The sequence below is a fragment of the Schistocerca cancellata genome, chromosome 3, assembly GCF_023864275.1.
Source record: "Schistocerca cancellata isolate TAMUIC-IGC-003103 chromosome 3, iqSchCanc2.1, whole genome shotgun sequence".
NCBI lineage: Eukaryota > Metazoa > Arthropoda > Insecta > Orthoptera > Acrididae > Schistocerca > Schistocerca cancellata.
This window is the reverse complement of record NC_064628.1, coordinates 793,334,926-793,353,454: the sequence shown is the minus strand read 5'-3', so window position 1 is coordinate 793,353,454 and position 18,529 is coordinate 793,334,926. Positions and strand designations below refer to the sequence as shown.

Sequence of the window (18,529 nt, the reverse complement as noted above, 5' to 3'; positions counted from 1 at the left end):
TGGCTGGACGTCTCTGGGCCGAAATATCGTGGCAGAATGTCGACGGGATCCGGCTGCATACCCGGAAATTATTAGAAGATCAGATCTGCTAATTTAAATAAAAAAGTATATGCTAAATTTGGTTGTACCTAACTTATCTAACACACACGATATATAAATCAGGGTATGAGCTATCAATCAAAATAGCAGAGCAGTCAGTCAGTTTTGACTGTTGTATGCAGTGTCCCTCAGAAAATGAAACCAAATGGTTGCTCTGCAGCTATGATAGGTATTATATACAGTGTTCTACTTATCACATGTGTTTCAGATAAATTAAGTGAGGTCAAACTTGGCATGTTCTTTATCTATGTAAACAAATTTGAAGGTCTTTAGTAAAGAATGAAATTGGTGATCTTTGTGAAAAAAATGCAATAATAGATTGCATTTGAAGTATTGTTGACTGGTAGATGAATTTATTTTGCATAGCTAACTGAAATTTTTATATTATGTGTAATGTTTTCTTTTTATTTGCAGATCAAGCTGTTTGTATGGGACATGCTGTTTGGTGGGCAAGACATATACTATTGGGTTTCTAAGGTTCTGTAAGCAAGCAACATTACAGTTCTGTCTTGTCAAACCCCTTATGGCTTTTGTTATAATTTTCCTACAGTCTTTTGGCCATTACCATGATGGTGATTGGAGGTATGTTTGTAAAGAAGTAGTATTAGAAATATTTCCCACTGCACGTTGAAATTTTTCTCTCTTTTCAGTATATTCCAGCTCTACGTATTTCACTTTTCCCATTGCTCTGATCCCACCCTTCACCCCTCCTCATCTCTGTGAATACCCCTCTCCCTCTCACTCTGGTCTCCCCAATGCTGCCGCCATATCATCAATCCTGTGTATCCTTGCTATACTGACAGTGGTGTGATGGTAATTGAAAAGCTGTGTGACCGTGTCCACTTACAAGGAAGTCAAATTTGTAAGTTCATTCACAATATCTGTTTAAATTAACAAGCTACAGGAATTTAGCATTTCTGGCTTGCTGTATGCAGAATATTTTCATTTTTAAGACAGATCATAATATTGGTTTGCACCTGGTGTTTTCTTTGTAATAGCTGAATGATAGGTAGTATTGTCCCTGCCCATTACAATATCTTAATTTGGAGTTAGGCATGATAAGAATTGTGCAGTGAACAACCTCTTCAAAGTGATAACATTTCTTTCAGTGTGATACACTGCTGTTTTTCTTGCATATACATGAAAGTTTGCTCCCAGGAATTGAACCTGCAGAAGCATGCATAACAATTATCCAAGAACCTTTTCTTAGTGGAAATTTAGAACTGGTAGTACCAACTTTCATTTTCCATGATGTTTTCCTTGAGTGATTCTGGTTGACCTATGATTCATTGAGGTATTACACTGTTAAACCACTGACTCCCCTTCTTTCGCTTATCGTCCTCATAAATGTTAAAAATGTTATTCCATAATTAATTTCAAAATATTTAAAGCTAATGTTTCTTAAAATTCTTTGCATTGCCAAAAGAAAAAAAAGGAAAAAAAAAAAAAAAACACGTTTCAAGTGGCTCAGTGGTTATGCGTCAGACTTGCGGCAGGTCGTCATTTTTGGCTTATGCCGTTCAATTGAGACTATGTATCATTAACTGCATCACACTTAATAAGGTTTGAGTGTAATTCTCTTTTGTAACTATAGTATAAATAAATTGCAGTAATTGGAAAGAAACAACTTTTTGTTTAAGGAGACTATATAATTTTTGTTTGTTTGTTTGACAATGCCTGAACATTTATTCACTAAATGCTGCTCTTAGCATCTGAAGGTGGCCATGTCATTGAAACCAGTTATGATTGTTACATAAAAGAGTGAATGTGTTAACAAATAAACAAAAATTGAAGGTGTAGTAACATTTACCCCCCCCCCCCCTCCATAGTTTGCTGGTTCTTTAAATGATTTAAATGATTAATTGTACCAAGATAAACGATTCTCTCTTTGCAAAAAGTTTGTAGTCATAGGTGATTATCATGCAGTGATGATAAACTTTAACTATTATCTCCGAATGATTGCAGTTAACATTTTTCATAGTTTTCACTTTGATGAATTTCAATCTCAGGCTTAAAAAATTGGATTATATAATTACATAATTTTCCCATAATGCCTCTAGTATTATAATTTGTAGAATATAGGATACATATGTAGACCTTTTTAATACTGGCAATCCCTTCTTTATTGTGTGTTAATGGATTATGTCCTTCATCAAACATCTACCATTACAAACTGAACATTTTCACTAGCAAATGTTAATTACAGCAGTCAGTTACAATTTTTTTTCATTTCATATATTTCATTATAATAATGCAGCGCAACGAAACTCTCAACATGTGGATCCCACCTTCTCATGGTTATCGCCGTCGACTAAAATATCATGGTGACACTCACTGCAAAGCTCTCCATCCATGGAGAAAAGAATACCACATTGTCACAATTTTGTAAATACCGCAGGAAACAGATGCAAAATTTTGTCGATATATTTAAATAATGATATTGCAAGTGCATTGAAACAAAAAAATTGTTAACACTTATCTGATGTGCTCATGCAAGAAAGACATCAGTGTTATCAATATTTGTAACACTATGTATCTCCAACTTACCAGCTGATTGACATAGATATTTAAGATCCCTGCTTTGAATTCTATGATCAGTCAATTACAACAAAATGCTAGATACATGATCAGATAACATAATAATGAAAGCAACACACCATATGTACCAAGGGTATTCATTATTAACCACTCGTAAATTATTGTTGTATGCTTATATTCCCAAGAAGAAAAAAGTTGAACACATTAATAATGAAAGATGCAGCTTAAATGTCTTTCAAATCTATGCACTGTGTGTCCTCAGAGTACTGAAATACATGCACATTTCTGGTCGGTCTCTCTCTCTCTCTCTCTCTCTCTCTCTCTCTCTCTCTCTCCTCTCCCCCCCCCCCCCTCCCCAACATCCCACCTCCCACCGGTACAGGTGGATACACTGTCAGTATGTTTACTGGATTCACTGACAGTATGTTTACATAAATAGTCGGTAATTGAACTCCATACAGAATCAAATTCTCACTCTCCACATACGTATATGACTTCCAGTAAGCCAATTGCTCCTTCCAATGCCAGAAACAAATTTAACTACATTTATAAAAGAGTTGGCTTAATAAACATGACTGTACTTCACGTGAATCATACAATAGGTCTTGTCTCTACCAATGCTGGATTAAGAGTCTATAAGAGTACTTTTTTCAATTGTTCTTGTTTCACATGACAATAGTCAGTGACACAATATACACAGAGTTGCATATGAACTCTGTGGTTCTTCCTTACACACACACTAGCACATCTATGGATTGTCTGACAGGTACTTGTCTGTGCCGTTCAACCGCCGCGTCTACCTTCTTCCTGCAACTGATTTTAAACGTGCACACACAGACATGTGATGCACAGTAGGTAGGATTTTATTATCCCATACTTGTATCTAGAATATCGTGTGTTCGGGACTGTAGAAGGCTGAGGGGTTCTAGAATTTACACAGAAATTCTCGAATCACTGCATATAAACCCCCCCCCCCCTCCCCCCCTCAGATCGAACACGCGATATTTTATTTTTATACGTAATCATTATGCAAGTAATATCACGTATAATAACATTTCATATCTTAACAATATACATTTTTTTACATAAGTTTATATACATCTGTCTTCTTTCAGTAACAATTCATTGTTCTTTTGTGAACAATTTTTCATTTGACATGAGCGTACACTCGAGGTTTTAGTCAGCTTTACTAATATTTAGGAATTGTGAGGACTTTATTTTTCCCTTTATTTTCTTTTTCAATCGAAACCTTGGTGTTTGACACACGAGTAATCTGTTTTCTATTCTTATCTTTTTGTACTACCTTTTTCTAGTATGTACTATTTTCATTAGTTATAGCTTGCAGGAACTCTGGGCGAAATAAGTGTTCTTTTGACACTTTTATTTCTACAAAACATAATAATGCTAGTCATTCATAGATTTTATACTTTCCAGAATAATTCCTATAAAATTTGTGACTTTTGTCACGCTACTGTCCCCTTCTCCTAGTATCAACAACTATTCCTTACTTGTGGGTTGACCTTATGAGAACACTTCCTCTTTCCATCCTGGTAGGTATGCCGCTTCTTAAAACATTCCTATTTTTTAGGCCACAGGTTGTCCTATCTTAGGGTGTCCATTTCATTTTCATCGAAAAAGGGGACATTTAAAATAAATTAGGGAAAACTGTGGGACAATGAAGAAAGAAAAAAAAGACATAAATATTGTATTGACTGAATTTAATACACATACAAGTTTACCTTTACAAGGTGCACTCAGATGATCCCAGATCACTTTTTACAATTATTCTGCCACATTATCACCATACTTTTCACTTTTATGTACTTTATCAAGAAGTGCATTTTCGTTTGAAATTGTATCATAAAAGTCAGTACACGATACACCGTTAAAGTGTGTTTTGACACTGTTTCAGCTTTCATTCTGTTTTTTTTTTTCATCTGACCACAAAGAGTTCCACAGCAGCATTTGACCCAGGAATTACCAGACAAAACTCCACCAAATGAATCATGTTTTTCATGTTAATGTTTTTACTTTTGAAATAAGCACTTTCTTTGTCTCCTTCTTCACTTTCTTTGTCTCCTTCTTCACTTTTTATGAAGTTCTGTCCACATGAAAATTCATCGAACAGTTCATCTTCATCAACAGGAAAATTTGGTACAATACTTTTAACAAAAACACAAACAGTCCTGAATATTCTTCCACTGTAGCTGCTCCTTTTCAGTATTAACCCAGTCAAATGCTTTAAAAGGTGTGAGAAATGGTAAACACCATTTTATAATATACTCAATGCAAGAGTCATAGAAGATGTCAGCATAAATATGAAATTTTTCTACAGTAATTTCACCCTCTTCTTCCAGCTTTCTTAGTCTCGTGTACAAAGGATGTGAGAAATCTTTAAGATTTTCTACATTGTAATTTGCCCAATAATTTGTTTATTTCTTGATAAACTTCCACTATTGTGATTTCTTGTTTCTCAATACATTTAATTGTTGTGGAGAAAGGTTTTAGCTGGCTAACAAGAAAATGTAGAACAACAATAGACACAGGGTTATCAAAAAATTGTTTAAGTATAATAGGACACTTATCAAGGGAAATGAAATATGATTTCAAAGCAGGCACTATCTCTACAATTCTTTCCAATGCTGGTAGCAGAGATAGCCACCTTGTCTTGCTGTGCCCAAGTACAGTTTTGTATTCAGTTTCAGTAAACTTACAGAATGACTTCAGAGATTCGACCCTTACTGTCTATATGTGGAAATGCTGGTAGATTTTGTTTACAATTAATTGGCAGTCGATGGGTAGGCAATCTGAGCCAGTTTGTAAGGAATTGTGCACTAAATGTGCTGGACAGCCAACACCTACTATATTATTCACTATCTGAAGTTTCTCCAGCTAAATTAACCAATTCGAGCACTTTCACCGTGATGCCATTTTCAGGGTGAAAATACCTGATAAGGAGAGCAACCAACTTTAAATTCAGATGATTTGATGTATCAATCATTACAGAAATGAATCGAGCACTTTTCAGGTCATTTAAAACCTGTTGAGCTGCATAGGTGCAATAACATTTGAAATGATTGCATTACATTTTGTGTGTCCACATGTGAATTTAGGATTGAAAAGTTTTTTAACAACTGCTGTAGTACAGTCCATTGACTTAAAGCTATGGTCATGCATTGCACTGTGGTATGCAAACGTAGCTTCTTGTGCTGCCAACTGCCTATCCATTTCTGTTACTGATTTTAAGTTTACGTAGTAGAGACTACGCATTTATTTGCTCTTTTCGTTTGATCACTCATGCTATGTTTCTTTGTCTTAATGTGATTCACAATGTCAGACTTTCCACCATGACCAATAGCAAATTTTGATCTGTACAAGGTACATTCTACAGTTTCTCCACTACCAGTGATAAAAGGAAACTCGCTTTTTGTATTGCTGTTAAAATTACACTTTTGTTTTGGCATAACGAAACAGTGATTGCACAGTGCAAAACATTAACAGTGTGGTGACGAAAGCCAGAGAGCAAGTATCAGTGGTGTAGAGTATCTCAGGACCGAAAGGACGGATTCAGTGGATCGATTTAGAAGAGAAGAATCTTCGTTGTTATTCGTAACCTATAGTGCGTTTAAAATTCCTTGCGATTTTTGACAGTTCGGTACATGTTCGGGGTATGCTGAAAGTCATCACACACTTCCTAGCGTAAATAATTGCGCAGTTAATAGCAAGTCAAACAACCAGTAACGTAAAATACTCTAACCAAGCGGAATCATAAAAAACAGGATATTTGAGCGTCCCCAAAAAACCTTTCGGGACAGTGGGACATTGTGGTAAAAAACGGGACTGTCCCAGGAAAAACGGGATGAATGGACACCCTATCTCCACGTAGGTATGACTGCACTTTATACTTAGTGAATGCCGAGTACGCCCCCCTTATCCTTTCTGAGTAGACCTCACAGTTCATTACCCTAGTATACATTTATATGTATAACATAATTATTTTTTGGTAAAGATATCAATCTATCTTAAGCTTCACATTAATTCTATAATACATCATTTACTCCCGAGAGTCCTCCTGTACTTATCAACTTCTATACTTTCAGATATTATGTCTATATATACTACTTACACCCCACTATCCTTCAATTAATCAGAGTCTCTAGTGCACTGATGTTGCTTACGCCTTTTTCTTATTTATCCATTACCCATTACTATTGTATAGTTGTTCATTATGTATGGACACCTCTCCTTATGTATATTCGATGGAGAACCGTCATAACTCCCCATATATGTGTGCATAATTCCCTATGTACACACCTTTTCCCCTACAACACCTGGCGGTTCTCACATCGTGACAGGCTTTGTCTTATATAATTTAATGTTTGCGTAGAAGTGTATATTTGTGTGTATGTGTATGTGTGTTCGAGTAGTCTGATTCTTCGACCTTTTTATCTAAAGATAAGATTTAGATTGTTAGTAACCACAGTAATAAGGAAGGACTTCAACAATAGAAGTTTGTGAATATGGAAAGAGGGAAAAGATAGACAGGTCCTCAAAATGAGAAGTAAGAAGGAAAAAATAGATGTGGTTGCTAGGATCGAAGAAGAGAAAGAAGATAGCCCCAAAGACAGGACACCCTTCCCAACCCCTTTCCCCAGGTTCCCTACCTCTCAGGTACTTGAGTGAGATGCCATAGGAGGTTTGGTTTTAAATAGTCTTCTGCAGAATGGACTTGTCCCACCTTCACCCTTTTAGGTCCCCGAAGGAAATCCTAGCAATCCTATGGAAACGGCAAATGAAGAAGAATCAGGCAAACTTGTTTGTGAGGGTTGCTTGAAAGGTGTGCTGTGTGTTAGTCATGATTCATGTGTTCGTGTAAATCATGCTCTTATCTACAATACCCACCCCTTTCAAAATTAATGCAAACCCTCCCATCTATATCACATCTCCTAAAAATATAAAATACTCGATACAAAATAGAAAATCTGTACACTATGATATCGCAGTTGTTTAAGGGGCTCCGGAACGCCCTATACTTGCAATGTTAAAATAATGCTTATAAATTACATCTTTCCTCACAAAGTATTTGAGGTAGGTAGTTGAACTTTTTACAGATTATTTATTGGAATATGGGCTACAACTTAACACAGGGATTCTACAAAATTTTAGTTCAGTTATTAAAGATGATTTTTTTTCAATTGTAATGAAAATTCACAACATTTTTTTGCAATTTTTTATTTATATATTCAAAAATATACAGTTTTTTGGAAAAAGGCTGTGTTAAATTATGCAGAAGGTACTGTGTAACATTTACTGAAAGTTTGAAACAAATATGTTTGGAAGATCCTTAGAAAACATGTAATTAGTATGAGAAAATAAAAGTTTTGGGAATCGAGCCACAAAGATTGGATTAACTTTTTAGTGCATTCCAGGTCCATAGGATGGATTATCTTCCTCCTCTGCAAACTCCTCCTCCAGCTTCCTCTTGTTCCTCCTCCTGTTTACTCTTGCTTGTATTTCTAGACTCTTTACAGCCCTGTCTGCAGCCCGAAGGTGTTCCTTGTCTAAAGCAAGCATCGCTCGTACCATGTTAGAATCTATCTTTATTTCCATATTTCTAAATACCTTGCACCTTACAATGTTGCCATCATTGAAAGTCGCAACAGGATCATACACACCAAAGTGAAGTGTTTCTATTCCAACAAATACAGTCTTGGGGATTCTTGACCATATAACACTATTTACACTTTCATTGGGGTTTTGAGTTTTTCCGTGAATACACTTTTTCAACAGTTCAGGTGCTGCTAAGTCTCTGAAAATAGGTTTAGCCACAACACATACTTTATCTCACATCACTAAAATGTACCTGATGAACACGGACGTTAATAATAACACCATTTGACAGCAGTTTAACAGCGCCACAGTAGGTCACGCCCATGTAGAACACATTTCAAAAAAAATTTAAAAATAGTTGTAGTCTTCGGAATTGAATAAATTATATATCTATTAAAAGGTAATAGTCTGCAGATTCAGAAAACGCAAAAAAGTAAAAATTGAACATTTCATGATTTTGAGCCTTTCCGGAGCCCCTTAACAAGTCACATCATATTACATTATCCATAAACATAATACTCTATTTAATTTATTTCGTCTAGATATCGCTTTATTTCTGTGATTTTCTTAAGTTGTTCTCTATTTTATGGTCATATATGATTTTTTAAGCAATAAGATTATAGGATAGTTCTAGATTTTAAAGGATAGATGACAGGATAGTTTAAGATTTTAAAGGAATTTGGTGCAGGAAGACTATTTTGAAAGAAACACCAAAAACAACTCGGGATCCTACGGTCATCACTCCGCCCGTTAACTCAGAATGTTAACGTCTCCAGGGATAGATGACTCTGCCCGGGTCCCATGGATCTGATTTTAACTTTTCTTGTGGACTGGCAGACCAGTAATTTTCTTTAAATTACTTTTGAAAGTCTTCCCAAGAGGAAAAATTCTCAATATTTACTGTACCCCATTCTGAGGCTTCCCCTAGAAGATACGCCACAGCAAATTCGATTTTCTTAGAATCTTCCCAAATTTTTTAAGAAATGGGTCGGATGTACATCTCCATCTGGCTTAAATTTAGGAAACTGTCTAGATAACCCTGAATTAGTCCCGTCCCCCCCCCCCCCCCCCCCCCAATTGTAAATCAGTCACAGCTTCGCTAGTTAATACCAGATTAGGTGAAGTTACATTTTTTTCTACTTTGTCTTGAATAAGCTTGAATTCTCTCCACAAGTCATCTATACCCTTCCTGGTATCACTATGTTCGGAAGACAGAATAGGTGGTACATTTCCGAAGGTTATTCTCTCGGTAACTTTTCGATCTATAATTTCTTCAAATTGTTCCTCCAAATATTTATGATATCAGAGTTCATTATTTTCTCTTTTAAATTTCTTTCTTTCTAAGTTATCTACTCGTGTACTGACACCTGTAATTTGTGAAAGAATAATCGATATTTATTCATTATTCTTATCTACACTCTCTTTCAAAGCATTCTTCCCCTGTTTTACGCCATTAAACTTAACATTGCACATATTTTCAAAAGATCCTAACTTTTCATTTAGTTTGGATTCAAACTTAAAGTCCCACTTTCAGCTTTTAAAGTTTCACCCTGGGTATTTAATTGAGAATTTACCAAGCCTAATTCTTTCCTTAGAGTCTCATTCTGAGCATTTGATTGCAGACTCTAAGCTTTAATTAAATTCATCAACTCAGCCTAGTCTGGCACTTCTTTACTCACTTTCATAGCCATAACTGGTTCTTGAGTGTCCTCAATTTGTTGTATATTGTCCAAGCTTTTATGCTTTAACCCTAGTATGCATTTAAAGCTAACTTTAAATACTATAATTACACAATAAAAGTACACTCAACAGTATGTACCACTTAACACTAAAGTAATGAAGTTTTGTTTCACGCTCACCCTGTGTGGAAGTTTCGTTGTGTAAGTGAGCAGATGTAGATGTAGTGGTTCTTTCTTACACATGCACTAACACATCTATGGATTGTCCGACAGGTACTTGTTGGTGCCATTCGACCGCCGCGTCTACCTTCTTCTCACGACTGATTTTAAACCTGCACACACGGACATGTGGCGCTCAGTAGATAGGATTTTAACATCCCACACTCGTATCTAGAATATCGTGTGTTTGAGACCATAGAAGACTGAGTGGTTCTAGAATTTACACATAAATTCTCAAATCACTACAAGTACAGGCTGTGGTTCCAAAGATCTCCAGTATGACCTCTGGTCAGTTCTAAGATTATCCATGAGTTTTCACTTCTTGCAATGTTTGTCAACGCGAAGAATGGTGAGTTGCACCAAGATTCAGGGTCCACCTTTAAAGGGTAGGTCACCATATACTGCCTGTGTAAATCAATTCAAAAGTTGGAAAAAGATACCCCACCTCCAGAAGGACTATGGCTAGTAAAGCACTGCAGTGTACAGTCAAATGTTGTACAGTCAAATGTTCAGGTTGATGACAGCTTTTCTTTTTTATATGCTTCAAACATAATGAACTTCAAGACATCCTTACCAAAATTATCCAACAGTTTTGGAGGTTTCTTGCAATTTGGGTGTTTTCTATGAGGCACAAAACCAAGTTTTGCTAATGTTTTTACAGCATTGATACTTCCATTTAAAATAAGATTTACAATTACGGACACCATGTCCTCGTGCATTTCATTCTTAGGCCTTAAAAATGTCAAAAATAAGAGCATCACTTTGAGTCACATTTGAATATAGATGTAAACACTTGGTAAACAATCCCCCTCCCTGGCTTGTGAAGCACTTCGTTTACTGCTGTCCTCTGACATATCTATTTACAGAACACATTATCAAGCGTACAGACATCCATTCGCAACTATACTGCTACCATAAAATATCAATATCAACGTCATTTCAGGTGTAGTAATAAGATCACAGTGTAATCTGGAGGAGAGCAGTTATCACCGTCTACTATAAATTGTTGTTAGGTACTCTGAAGGATAATAAATCTTGTGGTCTGTCAGTGGTTAATGAAGGGGGGGGGGGGGAGACACAGAAAGGCTGAAGCCTGGACTGCCTTTCAGTGTGATGCAAACCACAGTTGCTTTGTATTTCCACACAAATGCACATAATAAAATAAACTAAGCATACTGCACAAACTTAGCACTGTGGCTACTGTAAATGCCTTACTGATGAGAGTATGCTCACACTTCAGATCACAGTGTCTGGTTTCCGGCTATGTTCACACCTTAGTATTCTCCATTCAAAGTGACTTAAACTTTCTTTTAAATGTGTAGTACAGTTTTAGTGAAGTGATGTCCTTGGAAACGTTATTGTTGTTTTATAGTTACTTCATCTCTGTCTGATTTCACATTTAATGTGTAGTTTTTATTTTTTTTATTTTTGATGTTCATCAATGGCTATCATTTGAAGGCTCAAAGGAAAACCTACTCTGTACGTTTCCTCAAAATATCAAAAGCCTCCTTGGGATTTGTTGTTGGTTTTTATATTGATAGTTTTTGAGCGATTAATAAACTGAATACCTAAGGTTATGCTGATGTTTAGATTGTTTGTGCATAATAAATTGCTATTACTTTAATGTGTATAATGTATCATACTTAAAAGGTTTCTATAAATTTGTTTTCAGTCCCGATGGTGGTTACTTGTACATCACGATCATTTACAATTTCTCTGTCAGTCTGGCATTGTATGGGCTCTTCCTGTTCTATTTTGCAACAAAAGATCTGCTCACTCCCTTTGAACCTGTGCTGAAGTTCTGCACGGTGAAGTCTGTCATCTTTCTGTCATTTTGGCAAGGTGAGTTTCATAATTGTCCCTGCTAACACCGGTGCCTTGGAATTTTGGGGGTAATACATAATAACACAATTTTAAGTACAAGCCTAATATTTGAGGCCTTCTTGTTTATTATTTTTGAAAAATGTAAAATGATCATAAAGGTAGGTTTCACACAATATTTTTGCCACTTTTTAATGCAATAAACAAAAGTAGTATTCAGAAAGGTGGGATACGATCTTGTTTTAATATTTTAAGACTGAAAATGTCTGAATCACATTTTTTATTTACCGAAATAATCAGTTTTGTCTGAATTAGACCATCTTCAGGCCTAAAACTAAAGTACAAGAGGATCATTGCTAGGCAAGGTGTCAGCAGCTGGTAGTAGTAACTGTCGTCCTACATTTGAGCTAAAATTGATTATTACAGATAAAAACTGAGCTTTTCTGTTTCGTTCACAAAGTTTCGGTAAATCATTTTTTATCGTAGCATGATCAGATTAAGGCATATCCCAAGTTTCCAGAAGTCCTAGTTTGTTTACACATAGTTGCATAAAGACCCAATTTCTATACAAGTACGTGCACAGGAAAGAGAAACTGTCTTAGACAGACCAGAAAATAAGATACAGAAAATTAAAGGGGATTGAAGAAAGGAATAACTACCGAATGAAAGGAAAGGTTGAGACCAAAGAAATTAACATAAATTTAAGTTCAGGTGGGTGGCAAGAAGCAAGGACATGTTGTATTGCCATTTTCCTCTGAGAAACTGGTGTTAGGGGGGAGAATACAGATAGCACAAGCGGTACCTGACATGGGTATCCTGGAACTACGCATGCGGGGATTTGTGATACATGTCTTTGGTCCTCACCACCCACCTAGCCCCAATTTATGTTACTGTCTTCACTCTCAGCCTTTCCTTTCAGTAACTATTCCTTTCTTTACGCTCTTGTAGTTTTCTATATTTTTATTTTTTATTTTATGAACTGTCTATTTTATGATGTTTTGCCATTAAACTCTGTCTTGCTTATTACCCTATCTTTCATCTTGTAAGTTGTGAGGTTTTCAAATCTCATCCAAAGTGCAGTCCCCATCAATCAGCCTTTCCTTCTCATCCCATCTAGCAAGTTTCCCCTGAGCACTGATGACCTTGACATTGTGCCCTGTAAGCTCCAAACTCACAAGTCTTCCCTTACCTGGGGTTCTGTGCTACTTTTTCAAAACTTTCCCCATTTCGTGAACCTCATCAGTCCTTTTCCTTCATCCCTTTTCCTTCCCCTTCAACCCTTCTGCCAGAAGGAACAGCCACTGGCTTAACTTTTAAGTGTGTGTTCTCCTGCCACCACTTGATGAGTAAATATTTTCTCTATCCCATTGCACTGTATTTTGAAAAATTGATTACTCACCATGTGAAAAGTTAATTCCCACTATCTCATGTACATTGAACTGTTTTATTTCTGCTCAGGTGTCCTTTTGGCTGTTTTGGAGAAGGCAGAAGTTATTGATCCAATTGTGAACACTAATGGATCACAAGCAAGTGCAGGCACGGTCTCTGCAGGATATCAAAACTTTCTCATTTGTATTGAAATGTTCTTTGCTGCTGTTGCTCTGCGTTACGCATTTCCGTACCAAGTATATGTACAGGGCTGCATAACGGATTCCAGGGGGCGCAGTGTCACTATGCAGAGCATCTCTAGCAGTCTCAAGGTAAGGATTTTTTAAAATTGTTTGTTCTTGTTGGTTTATGAGTTGAGAGATATTTTAATAAATGTCAAAGTTACTCGAGAAGAGGCATGCAAGAAGAGACAAGAGATATATGCTTAATAAATATGTGGATCAGTGGCGTTAAAAGATTTCTCTCTATGCTGTTAACATGTAGGCTATTTTCACTTAAGAGGAGAGTTTCAGTTACATATGTGTTGAGGCTCCTTGTTGCAAAGAAACATACAAGCTTTGGTGGTTGTCACAATAGTTTGCCATACCTGCTGTCATTAATAGACCTGCAATCTTAGAGCAATTATATAGTGTCCATGGAGCAGTAAGAGCAAAGGAGCAAATTATGGATTTACACATGACAGATATTAATGTACTGAGACAATGTTGCAGTGAAATTCAGCTGTGATCATTGATGACACCCAGGATAAATTTTAACAGAGTAAAACATGTTGTGTACTTAAGATTAAAATTGTTAATACTGTAAATCAGGTCAGAGGTTTTAAAGCGGTGTATACTTATGGTCCAAGCAGAGACAGGCTGTTTGCTATTCAGTCATTTTTCCCTCGGCATTGTCCTGAAAATCCAACTTCCCAGTGCTTTCAATATATTCAATGCTGAACTCAGAGATTTTGAAGACTGTGGGCAAGATGAGATGTGATCACAAAATTCGTCTTCTGTTCAGGTTCCCTGATTGCACTGCAAAAGATGCAACACTTGCACCAAGCAGGTAAAACCGTCCAGAATCTCTTGATTTTCTTCTTACAAAAGCAGGGAAATTGTCAGTCTGCCGCATACTAGGGCATCTGGAAATCTGTGACAATTAAGCTGCAAATATTGCTATCAAGCAGGCATATAAGTTACTCTGTCACTTAACGTGTAATCCTTCTGCATGCTGTAAGATTGCTGTTGAAAAGATTTGTCGTGCGTATAGGATGTAGGGTGGCTAGACATGACTGACAATGATCTGTGGTTCATAAAACCAACTGTAAGACTAAGGCACTCATCTTTCCAGCTACTAAGATGCGATGAGATTGTCATAATGCACTGAAAACGACACACCTACATTACACGTGATTCCTTCTAGATTTAAATCCTTGTTGAATGAAGGTAATAATATACCAAAATGTTACTGTCTTTTACATCATGAGAAGAAGGTAGCAGCCAGGTACCAGATGATCTGCCCACAACTTTAAATGACACTGAAAGTGGTATAAGTGTTGTCACCTCACGCAACTAAGCTACTGGGTAGGAGATTTTAGTGCATACTCAGAGTGGCTGGCTCATCCATTAATGATGTAAGAGGTTAATACACCACAATTTCATGACTTTCTGGTTTAGTATTGTGTCTTGTTTTTAAGTTGTACATTTTATATTATTCTTGAAGGCTAAAGTTTATCAAGATCACTAATAATTCTTTATATTTTAATTACCAGTCTTGAGAGATTTACACTATTATCATTAGTTATTGTAACGTTATTAAATGTTCATGCTTTTTACAACACTGAAAGTCACATAGTGATTGTTGTGTCAAATTGTAATAAAAATGACAGGGAACCTAAGCATATCACAAATAAAATCCCACACAATTAAAACATACAAGTCCTGTTCAAAAAATTCTGGAACTTTGTCCACAAAATATTTCTATGGCTATCTTTTACTTATTGTACATGGTTGCCTTCGAAATACTCTCTTCCTCAATAGATGAATCGCTCCCAACGCTGTGTCCACTTCCGGAAGCACACTTAGAAGCCCTCTTGTGCTGGATTGTGCGAAGTGCTATCTGTGAATTATCTTTTATCTTGTCTATCGTTGCAAATCTTCATCTTTCAATGGAGTTTTTAACTTTGGAAATTAAAAAAAGTCCACAGGGACCAGGTCTGGAGAGTACAGATGATGAGGCAGTACAGTGATTTCACTTTTTGAGCAGAAGTCGCACACCAACAGTGATAAATGTGCTGGTGCTTTAATAGTGATGCAAGAGCCATGAATTGTCTCACCACATTTCAGGCCATTTCCTTCACGCACTTTCTCTCAGGCATCGCAATATGTCCTGATAGTTCCATCAATTAACAGATTGTCCTTATGGCATGAATTCATGATGAATCAATCCTTCAAGGTCAAAGAAAACTATCAGGATGGCTTTGACATGTGACCTGACCTGATGAGCTTTTTTTGATCTTGGAGAAGCTTTCCTGACCCATAGTGAAGACTGAACCTTGGTCTCAATATCTTAACCATAGACCCACATCTCATCGCCAGTTATGATTCTCTTAAGGAACATCTTGTTCTCATGTGCACAATCCAAAAGCTCTTCACAGGTTGTGATGCAAAGGTCTTTCTGGTCTTGACTCTGTGAGCCTTGCGACGAACTTGGCAACAACATGGTGTATTCCAAGACGCTGTGTCAGGATTTAGTGACATGAGACAGCTGAAATGTTACATTCTTCTGCAGTCTCTCACACAGTCAGTATTCGATTGGCAGGCACAATTTTGTTGATGTTCCTGACATGAGCTTTGTCAGTAGGCATCGGAGGGCGTCTTGAACGAAGGTCATCTTTAACTTCCTTACGGCGATTTTTAAACTGTATGAATCTCGTAACACCGAGTACAGCTTAAGAACTCATCAGCATACACTTCCTGCATCATTGGGTGTCTGCCTATAAAGGTTTTCTTCAGTTTCACACAAAATTTAATGCAGGTACGTTGGTCCTCTAACTCTGCCATCTCGAAATTCACAAACTGTGCAACACAACATTCTACTCGATACAGCAGCGCTGAGCAATAACTTAGCAGACATACAACAATGAAACTTGTGGCAGTTACACATAAACACAGGTACATGCAGGGATGCCAACCGCATTTCGCTCCAATATGTGGCTTGTGTGAAATTACGAATATTCCAGAATATTTTGAACAGGCCTCTTACATGTTGTGCTGATGTCGCAGCATACGTTAGTGTATGTTGGGATATCAGCACAGCATGATGTGTATTTCAATTGAGTAATGCTTGACTTCTGATGTGCTGATGTTCCCTGTCACTTTTTATTATAATTTGACTTATCATCAGTATGTGACTTTCCTTGTATTCTTAAACAATAATATAACTTTCAGATCATCTCCAATGACTGATACAATGTCAAATACATATGGTATATTTTAATACTAAAACTGTTTTAGCAATTTTAGGTTTTGTGTGCTTGAGTGGATATGAATGTGAGAGAGTAAGTTTTAACTAATATTTTGTAGAAAAATCGTTTATCTGTAAATATTTTAATGACATCTGTCTCTTATGGACACTTTAGGTTTTGAACACCCAAAATAAGCAAACCAGACAACCTATACAGTGACTGTTTGGGTTGTCTTTACTCATTCAGTTGTTAATGTTCTGCCAAGGATTTTACATTATTTTATCCTAAACACATCCAAAATTCCATTTTTTGCAGCAGTTTACCCTCCGTCTTTTACTTGTCTGTATATTTACCATTTAAAGACATGATGTGATGGTTCACTGTGTGTGCACTGTTTTTTGTTACTTATTCCACATTAGATATAGTTTGCATATTAATAAATTTTTGCCTGTTCTTTCAGGAAACAATGAATCCAAAGGACATAATGACAGATGCAATTCACAATTTCCATCCACAGTATCAACAGTATACCCAGTATAGTTCAGGTAATAGAAATGTTTTCAGTACCAGCTGGTATACACATATGTTCTTTGTGTGTTAATAAGCAGTCATTTATGACTGGTTGCTGCATGATATAATTTAGCCCACATTTTGTGCAAAATGAAGATTAGGGATGAGAAACAGCAGTATTTTTAGCCATCACTAAGAACACCTCTCTTAGGTTTCCATTGTAAGATATCACAATTTTACTAATTTTTTTGTTGAATTTTCTCACTTTAAGTAAGTAGTAAACTGTTTGGTATGCTGTTTTTTTCATACATTTGTACAGGCTGATAGCATTCTGTAAATAAGTTTGTTCTTATTAGTATAATGAAAAGGGTAGATGCTACGCATCATATAGTTGCAGAAAGGAACAACAAAAAGACAGTCGGAAAGTTAGCTAGGTCGTGTGTGTGTGTGTGTGTGTGTGTGTGTGTGTGTGTGTGTGTGTAGAAGAATACAGATGGCACATGTTGTGAAACAGCCACTGAGGTCATGACTGCCATGTTGTACAACTGCAACAGAATATTATGTGTTGATTTTTGCTGAGATTTTGCCCACCTCACCTAGAATATCTTTTTGTCGCCCTCCCAGTCTCCACAATGTCCTCGTCGGACCCTGTGCTCATTCTGCACCCATCTCCCTACCTTATGGCTCCTACCCGTGGGACCATCCTATTCTAGCATTCTAACTGGCAAAACATGTACTATCAAAGGGAGACACACCTGTGAAACAACATGGCAGATACCAGCTGTTATGTAAACACTGTTTAGCCTTTTACATTGGCATGACTTCCATGCAGTTATCAGTCACGATGAATGGGCATAGGCAGAGGGTGTATTTAGGCAACACACAATATCCTGTTGTAGAGCATGCTGTACAACATGACAGTCATGACCTCGGTGCCTGTTTCATCACATGCACCATCTGAATTCTTCCCCCAGACGCCAGTTTCTTAGAACTCTGCAGGTGGGAACTAGCACAACAACGTGTCCTTGGTTCTTGCCACCCACCTGGCCTCAATTTACATTAATTCGGGTGCAGTCCCCAACAATCAGTCTTTCCTTCTCATCCTGTCTGGTAAGTTTCCCCTGACCTGGGGTTCTGGGTGACTTTTCTAAACTGTACCGCTTTCTCTAAACCTCTCCAGTCCTTTTCCTTCACCTCTCTTCCTTCCTCTTCAACT

General features: G+C 36.9%; 1 protein-coding gene across 1 annotated transcript in view; it reads left to right on the top strand.

Moving 5' to 3' along the window:
* LOC126175847 (transmembrane protein 184B) overlaps positions 1–18,529 on the top strand; it is an 89,548-nt gene that overhangs the window by 53,036 nt on the left and 17,983 nt on the right. The window contains exons 6-9 of the mRNA XM_049922854.1: positions 514–681; positions 11,818–11,987; positions 13,425–13,666; positions 17,264–17,348. Coding sequence (XP_049778811.1) covers positions 514–681; positions 11,818–11,987; positions 13,425–13,666; positions 17,264–17,348 — 665 coding nt within the window. The remainder of the gene's footprint in view (positions 1–513; positions 682–11,817; positions 11,988–13,424; positions 13,667–17,263; positions 17,349–18,529) is intronic.